General features: G+C 36.6%; 1 protein-coding gene across 3 annotated transcripts; it reads left to right on the top strand.

Moving 5' to 3' along the window:
- On the top strand, window positions 1-10487 carry LOC124643382 (eukaryotic translation initiation factor 4 gamma-like). Of its 3 annotated transcripts, none has more exons than XM_047182359.1 (6): window positions 1-294; window positions 6473-6507; window positions 6700-6779; window positions 7018-8858; window positions 9249-9494; window positions 10314-10487. In XM_047182359.1, the coding sequence occupies exons 2-6, from the start codon at window positions 6473-6475 to the stop codon at window positions 10485-10487; spliced, it is 2376 nt and encodes a 791-aa protein (XP_047038315.1). In that variant the 5' UTR covers window positions 1-294. The 3 variants fall into 3 exon arrangements, with proteins under 3 accessions (XP_047038315.1, XP_047038316.1, XP_047038317.1); XM_047182360.1 differs by having other exon boundaries at window positions 9-294; window positions 7024-8858; XM_047182361.1 differs by having other exon boundaries at window positions 12-294; window positions 7027-8858.
- Window positions 10488-10834: the final 347 nt, after the last annotated feature.

The raw sequence follows: 10834 nt of genomic DNA, 5'->3' as shown, positions 1-10834 counted from the left end.
GGTGCGTTGTTGTTCACTGTTTTATCATTGGTTGTGCGACCCTCGTACCAAAATGTCGTCGGTTTTGTAAAATCGATACGGTTTTGTATGAGACGTATCGTTTATCTGTCGTTCTCTGGTGTCGATACGAGTTTCGTGGTAGTCATGCTATACACTCTGCCTGTATCTTTTATGTTATTCGTGCAGCCATTTCGTTTCGAAAGATGTCCGGAGTGACTTTAATCGTGACGTTTTGATACGTTTTCTATAGTTTTTTGACGTTTAAGAAGACACCATTGCTGTGGATCTGTGAAGGTAAGTTGTTTGCACCGTATTTCATTTAGATATTGATATGAAATTGTATTTTAGTGGAGATTTTGAGGGAAAACGTCAAAAATTCCATTTTTAGTACCAGAACTGTGTTGTAACACTGAAATAACTTCGAATTTCGAGCGTGACGTCACAGCCATTTGAAATTGGAACTCGATTTAAGGGTTCCGTTAACTTTTTAATCGATTTGGTTTTAGTGAATTGTGTTTTTTAATGAAAAAAATGTTTTTGTGAATTGTAAAATGGATTTTGTGGTTTTGTTATTGTATGTTTACATATATTTTCGAGTAGATATAGTGACTATATAACATATAATTTGAGTATGTAAGATGGCTTCAAATGACAATTTACGCTGACATATTGACAACATAGTTTCTTATTACTTCACAGTAAAGACTAAAATGCTGGTACTGCATATTTTGATTGGATTTTGTGTTATGTCTCTTTCTGGCTTTGTTTGTTGTTGTGTTGGCGTCTCTTTCTAGTTGATGCGACTTATTTATAGAGAACTCGCCGTGTACGGTGTTCCCCTGTGGCGCCCTACATTTATGCTAGTGTTGTAATTTTGTCGTCACATTTTTATCGTCGTTATTTATGACTATCGATAACTTTGTTTTTTATTTTATATGGAGTGCTATATTATTTTATTTGTTTGTGATTCTACTGGGCATTATTTCAATGCTCTGGATTACAAATATGACTGTGGTTAATAAGTTGATTAGTGACTTTGTAAATTAGTTTTTCCTTGGTGAATATTTTATGCGTTAGTTTTTGTGTCAATAACTTGTTGAGTACTAAATATTTATGAAAAGACCAATATATATAGCTTCTTAAAGTTAAATAAAAAACAATCGTTTCATATTTTGACTGGGCCTACGAGCTGAGTTCGCAAGAAAAATAAACCACCCTCACTCTTTCCCTCGGTATAAAACTCGATTATTCAGGAAATATCATCAGTATCCATCTAAGTATCTGCCTCGTTGGTATAGCTGTGCAAGCGCGGCTTTGAGTGCACCTGCGTCTGTGCAAATGCAAATAAGTAATAAGTCCTGCGCAGCTGGCTGATCTCTTTATATGCGAACAGATGCTATGGTCGATAATCGGTTAGGAGGACATCATCAATCTAACTTCTTCTTCTTGGGTTCGATCTCTCATTCTGAAGACCATTATCAACATTGGGGTTTAATCTGAAGCAGATCATTTGAAACCATCAGCTGTCCAGCATATTATATACTTACACTCCAATGGAGTTTTGAGGTGGTAGAGTATTTCACCTAATAGATCCATCTTGTTAGTGACTTTGCAATATTTAGTCTTCTAGGTTCAAATAAAGACTGTTTATCTTAATAAAGCTATCCATTTTTTTAGGTAAATTTTTTCATAGTCAGTTCTCTTTTTTAGACTTCTTAAGCAGTGGTGGCATAGTCAAAAAACACACGTGAATTGGGTTTGATTGTCATATAAGATAGAATATACTTAGTTGGTAATTAAATTTTTCTCATTAAGTATGTTTGTTCTTGCAAAAGCCCTCCAACATTGTATGGCATTAGGATTCACCTCTATAGAATGACAATAACACTACTTCCCACATAGAAATTGTATAATATATATAATGTATTTAAAATCAACTGTCTAAACTCAGAAAACCTTCTTCCCTAACTATCTAGACAAAAATCTCAAAATCGATAGTCGATAAAAATATCGCACAAAATAATAATAATAGTTACGTCTATCGACATTCACCACATCACTATCGAAGATAAAAAAAAAATAAAATGTCTGCCGCCATCCGCTGCGCAGGGATTATTATTACAAACCACCCTTATATACATAATAAACCTTATTTACTAAGTACTAAAGTCCATATTCTATTGGTGGCACATGAATACCTTTGTCGTCGAAGGGATATTGGTACGACAAGGAAATTTCAACTATGTTTCTAAGCTATAAGGTTTAAAATGGTAAGAAAATGATAACAATAAAAGCAAATAGTGCCGATCCATTGAAATATCTTCGTTTGATTTACGAGGGGCTAAAGATGGTGGCGTAAGAAAGCTTATTTTGATGTTTTTATCCACGTTGGGGTCTGTTTGTGTGTGCCTTTCTCCGAAATAGCTGGACTGAGATCGCCAAGATTTAACTACTCTATTGTGTGATTATCACTTTGTCTTAATTCTTTGTCTAAATCTTTTTTGTATTTTTGTTGCTAATGCATATTAGAAATGATTAAGTGAGTTTTTTATTTGTCGTGGCGAAACAACTGACGCGTTTGTGATGAAATTTGTAACGGAGTTAAGTGGTAACCTGAAGACAAATCTATAGGGTATATTTATCCGGGTGCGGGAAATTGCATTGGGATACGAGCAAAACCTTGAGAAACAACTAACTTATTAGGTATATCTCTGTTATTAAAACAATGACAGTTGTTTTGAGATACTTAGCTATTATTCTCCATTATGTTTGTAATTCCTTATCAGTCTTGCGGTCGTAAGCACGGCTGCCGGACGTGACGTTCTAGGTTCGATTCCCGGGACGGACTGTGTTATCAGATGTTGTTTGATAGATTCTAGTAACTGACAAATTCTACTGTTCTAGGAAATTACTTCAAGTATGGGCTAGTTATTTTAACAAAAGATATGGAAAAAAGGTATTTTTTCGGTATTCAGTTACGTAAAGTAGGCTTAAAAATATTCTATTGAAAACATACAGATATCTAAGAATAATTCTCATCATGATAGTTAACTTATCTTTGCAGTATATGAACACTAATTTTTAATAAATAATCATAACTATAAAAGTTGTATGTAGTTAAAAATAATATCGACAAAAAAAAATATTAACATACATCACTACTCTAAAAATAACACGTGACATTTTTTCAAAAAATCTTTTAAGTTACAGCAATTCCGATTAAAAAGAGATCATGATACGTTTAAAAAAGAAATAAGCACCCTTACTTTAAAATTTTGCCCTCCGGCTAGTTTCGGCTTCAAATCACGACGTTCCAATTTTTTTTACATCGATAAAAAACGATCATCCCTTAGCACCTGCCCTTTATATTTTGAATAGCAAAATAATGTATCACGGGTATTTCATTTCGAAGGGAATCATGGCTGTATGTATGAGTAAAATATTGATGAAGTAATGTAATGCTTTCAGCATGCTTAATGCATCCAAACATAGACTTGTTTGGATGGGTGACCCAGGGTTATAAGTTAACTTATTGTACATTCAAAAAAACTGGAAGAAGTTTTGTATGTTTGTTAAACTTTTGGTAATACGGCAAAATCAAGGTGTTTCCTTGATTTTGCCGTATATCATAGGCCTGTTTTTGTACAACCCGTATTATCGAAGCAGTCCTATCAGGATGCGAATGAAAAAAAAATCTCTACGGTGTACTAAATTCATAGTAACGCCTTAAAAACTTCAAAAGCAGTTATTTAATAAAAAAAACCTTTGCTCATGTCTGTCAAGAACTAGCCTAAGCAGCCCTCGAAAGGCGAGCGTTCTCGGGGGACCAAAATTCACCATGGTTTGAAACGCATAATGCAATATTAGTAATTACAGATAATAGAAGGGTTCGTTCTATTCTAAAACTGTCCGGAAACCGTATGGTTACATTTTGCACGCGATATTGTAGAATAATTGATAGTTCGATTTTATTGATTTTTGCATATTTTCTTTAAGTAGGTATCGAAAGAATAATGGTGTTTAAAAAAAATATTAAAAAAGTATCGAGAGTTCAAAAAATCTATTTTTATAAAATAAAAAGCATGTGTCAATTTCCTCACTCTCCCCTAAAAATTCTGTTTTATTACTTTTATATAAAACATTAACTTACTTTACTTAAAATAATAATAATTTTATTACTGATTCTAAAAATACGACTATACAATCATGAATAAATATTTTTTATGACACTTTTCAATTTTAAAACCTGTCTCGCACAAAAACTATTTTGCAATTGTTTTCGCTAAGGTTTCTCTACCTGGGTCATTTTGTTTGTTTGCCACTTTTTTTCTATTAGTAAACTGTGTTTAGTATACAATGAAAGAACCAGACCACAGCGTTAATCCTTACTTATTTCATAAATGCGAAAGAAATGCCTGTTCGTCTGTCGCGCTTTCACGCCTTATCTACTAGACCTATTTACTTAAATTGAATTTAGTACACAGATAGCCACTTTTTCCCGGTTGCAAGAAGTTGTTTAATAGGGACGCGGGTGGAAACATGCAGGAAAGCTGCACAACAGTGCACGACTATCAATAAAGGATTTTAGTTTTGGAAAGAAAAAAAACACGCACTGCTAGTCGGACTCGCACACGATACACGAAGAGTTCAGTACACACAGCGAAGTCTTACTAATAGGGTCCTTTTTTTCCACTTTGGATCATCATCCTCCGAGCCTTTTTCCCAAACTATGTTGGGGTCGGCTTCCAGTCTAACCGGATTCAGCTGAGTACCAGTGCTTTACAAGAAGCGACTGCCTATCTGACCTCCTCAACCCAGTTACCCGGGCAACCCGATACCCCTTGGTTAGACTGGTGTCAGACTTACTGGCTTCTGACTACCCGTAACGACTGCCAAGGATGTTCAATGACAGCCGGGACCTACAGTTTAACGTGCCATCCGAAACACAGTCATTGGTGTCTAAGATATACTTAGAAAGTACATACAAACTTAGAAAAGTTGCATTGGTACTTGCCTGACCTGGAATCGAACCCGCGCCCTCATACTCGAGAGGTTGGTTCTTTGCCCACTAGGCCACCACGACTTTGGATATGGAACCCTAAAAGCAAACTTCCCGTGTCGTAGAAAAAGGTTGGCATTTTAATTCAGCGCGAAGTTACTGTCTTAAGATTTCTGACAAAAGTTACGACAGTGATTTAGAACAACTTTCATAGACGATTTTGATTGTTTTATGCATCTTTATAAACCAAAGACAGTGCGAAGTACATAGACATGGATTTCGGGAATAAGTTGATCGTTGGTTTGCAAAATACACAGCATTTTAGCAAAGCATTTTTTTAAAAGATACCTATTACAAAATAACTATAGTTATCGGCACGAATCTTGAGCTCTGACCTTCACCTGCGCAGAAGTAATTTATTGGGTCCCTTTTGTGGTATGAAGTGAGGCGCGGGGGCGGGCTATAGCGGTGATTGGCCCGCAGTGCATCGCGTCATAGCCGTCACTCGGGATTCGTTCTTTGCTAATAAATCACTTCTGCGCAGATGTAGGTCAGAGCTCAAGATTCGTGCCGATAACTATATAAAAAAATCATTAGAATTCATAATAAGTAAGTTACGATTCGAGCCTGGTAACATCGCGCTGAGCAGTGGGCGCGAAGGGACGTAAGCGCGAAGTACAGTAGACTGCAAATCAGTGGTAACTGTCATGCACCTTAATTCAATAGTAATAAGTACGATTTTCCTATAAAACTGTTACCACTGACCTGAAGTTGGCTGTACCTACTTATGCTCGGAAATTAGTAGCGAGACGACATCAAGTTTGGCGTGTACTTTGTGGAGAAAACAGTTTGTATTTCCTTATTAAAATACTTATTTTAGATAAAGATAAAAAAATACATACGCAAACTTACACATGTATTTTTACACATACTTATACCTACGTATATGTCAAACGTAATTATGCCGATCTTAGGCAATCATTTTATTCATACCTAACAAACATTTTGATTTATTTATCCTGAAACCCATGTAATATAGGGAAAACCATTATTTAACAAAGCACCTAGATATTCCAAACTGTGCAAGCGATTCCAAGAAAAATACTGCACGTGAATCATAATCATATAACAATGTGTATTCAAATTTCAGTCAGTTTTAAGTACCATTCTTCTTCCTATGCTGTTCCCAATTTTATTTGTCGACTAGCATTTTTGTAGCCACATCGTTATTCACAGAATCCTGCCATTGTTTCTTTGGTCGTCCCCTTCCTCTATGTACCTATATCCATTCATATACCTGTTCCTCATATTATGATCCTCATTCCTCATCATCACATGCCCATAAAATGACAGCATATTTCCACAAAAGTTCTCGGTCTAGTCCTTAGTTTTATTTACCCTTCTTAATGAGCCTTTCCAATTGTCTACTTTTCTATAAAAAATCTATAACATATGTTTTTTTTTTGTTGACAGATGCAGCAACCACTAAATCAGCCAGAATCCATTGGGTAAGTGATCAAAAACCATAGTCATCTGTTGTTTCTTTATATTCCTTTTTCAAAAATATTTAGGTATATAAATAGGTAGGATCGATCGATCGACTTTATCATTCTCCTTTGCAACCTTCACTGATTCGCAGAACTCTTCTTTCTTCAAGACTTTTCCTTAGATTAGGCATCATTTTATTATTCTGTCTGCAGGGGTCAGCAAGGAGTTCAGCAGCAGATGGTACTCTGTCCAGTAAGATTCGTCTACGAGACCCAAGTGCTGGTGCAGCCTGGTGAGTGGCTGAGCAATGTGGCTCTGATTCTTGGATTGTTACTTCATTTTGAGCTTTAATGTAGAAGGAATAAAGTTCAGTTAAGACTGCAGTTTGTTTCTAGTATGTAGTCATACCGCCAGTTGTGGTTGATGGGGCTAAATGACAGATTTTAGGCTATTGATCTAGCATTTTTTATTTATTAGATGCATGTAAAGAAATGAATATAAATGTACAGTAAGTGATAGTCCTAAATCTGTTCCAGGAGACCAGATCCAGCCAAACCAGACATTCTTCATAAACCCTCAAAATCCACCACCATGGATGCAGAACAGGCCAGCTCCCAACCCTGTGGTGTACGTCCAACAGCTACCCAACAACATGGTGCAGCCAGTCCAACAACAGATAGACCCAAACCAAATGTTCTTACAACAGAACTTCGCCAATTTCCAGCTCCAACAACACATGTTGGCGCAGAACCACCAAGAGATAAGGCCAGCCATGCAATTAGCCAACATTGTGCCAAACATGGTGCAAAACGTGCAACAGAATATACAAACCAATGATAGGAACATAAATCAGAATCCTAATACAGGACAGATGCAGACAAATGCGCAGAATATGATGCAGAATCAAATGAATGTAGCGAGACAAGTCCAAAATACTAACAACCAGGCTGTTGAAGTACAGAGACAGATGTTCATGAATGTCAGGCCACAAATGGGACAACAGATGAACATAGCTAGGCCAGTAATGTCCTTAAATCAAATACAGAACATGCAAGCAATGGCTAACATGCAGAACATACAAATACAGCAAGCGAATGCTGGTCAGCAATTCGTGCAGAACATTGGACCACGACTGCCTCAGAACGTGAACGCTGTACGACCACAGATGATGGGTAACAATGTGATAAACGTACAAAATGTTATGAAACAACCTCCTCAGCAAAACATTCAGAGTGGGAACGTGCAAAAGCCGCCTCAAGAACCGAATAAAGTGATGAACAGTAACGTCGCATCTCCCGTGCCAAATGTTAGGAACTTCGCCCAAAATTACAACTGCAGGCCAATACAGCCTAGACGACGAGTAGAAAATAACGCTAATGTACCAAAAATGTTACCACAAAACGTTCCTATACAACCACAACATATACCAGTCCAAACTCCGCCTACGCAATACAACCAGGAGAAAGTAAATAGCCATCAAATTGTTTCAAATATAGCAGCGAACACAACCTATTTAAATAACCCTAGTATAAGTCGGAAAAGGAAGAGTGAATCGCCTGATGAAATCCAAAACAAAATGGCTGTGCCACCGGCGTCGAAGCCAATTTACAAGAATCTTCAACAGGGTATAATAATCACTAAGATATGCAATGAAATGGGTACAAACACCAGTCCGGTGCATAAACCTAGTGTAAATGTAGCTAGTTCATCTATGACAATGATTCCTACTACACCCATGGCTATTGTAGAAAGCAAAGATCAGAAGGATGTAAATGTGACAACTAATGTAACGGAATCTAGAACTGTGATAACCCCTGTGATGGCACCAAGTGAAAGTGATAAATTAATTAGAAACACTGTGTTCACACAAGCTCGAGGCAGAGTATTACAGGATAAAATTAGTGATTCGATACCACCGCAAGTTTTAGATGTAAAACCACCTGAGAGTGTTCAAATACCGACTGAAAATCTAGTAAAACAGCCAGAAAAGGTAGTCAGTGCTGAAGTAAAGACTGTTAAAGATACTGTAATGACTGAACCGCCGACTGAAAAAGCTATAATTGCTCCTGTACAGACTGAAAAAGTAGCAACACCTGTAGCACAACCAGCACCGCCTAAAATAGAAGTAGAAAAAGAAATAAAAACACAGGAAAAGCAACCAGAAGTCAAAGAGAATAAGGTTCAAATTCAGCAAGTGAAAACTGAAATCAAAATAGAAGTGACTCAAGAAGAGAAAATGGAAGTTGTAGAACAAAAAGCTGAGGTTAAGGATGAAAAAATAGAAGCCAATGAGAAAGTTATAACGAAACAAGATATATTAACTCATGTGGTCGACGGATATGTTATTCAGGAATCTAATTTTGCATTCCCTGTAAGTATAAGAACCTTATTGAATATTCAATTATAATAAGAAATACATACTTAACTTAGCTTCAAGACTATGTACCTTTATGTGGTCCTAGAATCGAAATAGAATCTCCAAAGTGTTTTTTAACCACGTCGAAAATCATCAAATGTTCCCCTTCCGCTTTGGGTTAGCAGCGGTGAGGGAGTGTCAGACTCTTACTGACTAAAAACCGTCGTGTTCCGTCGTAGGCCTTTTATGTCCAAAGTTATCTGTGTCTCGATTTTAAACTTCTGTAATCTCTCCTAAAATATTTACTTTTGATTTAATTTAGATCAGAAGCATTTTAAGTTTCTGTTATTTTTGTATTCTTGTAAACATATCTTCTTTCTTCTAAATATTTACAATTTATTATAGATCCGAAAACCACTAATAGAAAAAACTCTACAAGCAAACTCAAAACCGGAAATGGAAGCCCCAGACGCTCTGAAAGAATGCATGAAAGAAGAAATGAAAAATACAGGCGTAGATGTACAATTACTGCCTTTCCACTATTTACTTCTCCACTGTGAGAAGAAGAAGGAAGAAGAAGAGGAAAAAGAAGATAGCAAGAAGAAAAATCCGTTCAGTGATTTGGTTCATAGTACTGTTAAATCTTGGACGGTAAGTTAAATTATAGAAATTTTTAAATCCGTATTTCATATTCCTTTCTAAGTTAAAGATTCATTTTTTTTAAACATTGTTGATTTAAGTCTGACATCCCCACTCAGAGTCATTTAATGGTTACTTAAGCCATTCCTTAGTGAAGGATTTGTATGACATTCCGTCACTAAGGAGTGACTTAAGTAATCATTAAATGTCTCTGAGTGGGGAGGTGAGTGTATAAGTTTTACAATTGACGACCAGAGATCATCATCTTTGTAATGTAAATTATCAATGTATATGTTGTTGATGTAATGCAATCATCCTCCGAACCTTTTTCCCAACTATGTTGGGGTCGGCTTCCAGTCTAACCGGATGTAGCTGAGTACCAGTGCTTTACAAGGAGCGACTGCTGTATCTGACCCCCTCAACCCAGTTACCCAAGCGACCCAATACCCCAATAACCCAATACCTGGTTAGACTGGTGTCAGACATACTGGCTTCTGACTACCCGTAACGACTGTCATAACAGCCGGGACCTACGGCTGTCATAGAACATCATTGGCAGTCGTTCGATGTAATACAATGTACTGTTCTTATAATCTAAATAAGTAGCTACCTCCAACACTTTCATGTGTGTCCCGTCGGAACTACTGCGTCCACCTGGCTAAATGGGCTAAGTAGCACTGAAAGAAATTTTCCAAATTGGTGCATTAGATCCTGAGATTAGTGCGATAAAGCAAAACAGACTCTTCAGCTTTATAACTTCAATAAAAGATGCTGACCAAAATATATCACAACAAAGCATAATTAATAAAATATCCTTTTCTTATTTTCCAGGTTGAAGATCTATCAAACCACCTCCTAAAATACAACTGGGAAGAGACAGTATCAGTTTTCCAAGACCATGAGATTGATGGAGAGTCCCTATTCCTAGTCTCGAAGACACAACTAGTTAGCATAGGGGTTTCAGAAGAAAATGCGGACACCATCTGTGCATTCGTTCGGAGCTGATCATCAAAATATTGTGAGGAACAGAACTTAGTGGACTATGATAATTTGATAAAATCAAATGTCATTACATCGTCCAGGTTTACAAGTTCCTCCAATCAAGGTTTTCACGCTAATAGGTCGTATTATAATCGGTATTCTAGACAGTTTAATAACAAGGCTTTTGGTTATTGCAATAGTTTGGTTGCAAAAAGGACTTATTTTAACCGACACCGCCAAAAGCAATATCATGATAGAAAACTGCTTGTGCGTTCAGCAGCATTACAACTGTGTAATATAAAAGCTAAAGACAAATATCAAAGGATATATAACATATCTTTTAGAAACAAAAGACAATCATCTCAAAATTG

Source organism: Helicoverpa zea, chromosome 27 (assembly GCF_022581195.2).
Source record: "Helicoverpa zea isolate HzStark_Cry1AcR chromosome 27, ilHelZeax1.1, whole genome shotgun sequence".
In the NCBI taxonomy this organism is placed as follows: Eukaryota; Metazoa; Arthropoda; class Insecta; order Lepidoptera; family Noctuidae; genus Helicoverpa; species Helicoverpa zea.
The sequence above is the reverse complement of the archived record's forward strand: the minus strand, read 5'-3'. Positions and strand labels throughout refer to the sequence as shown.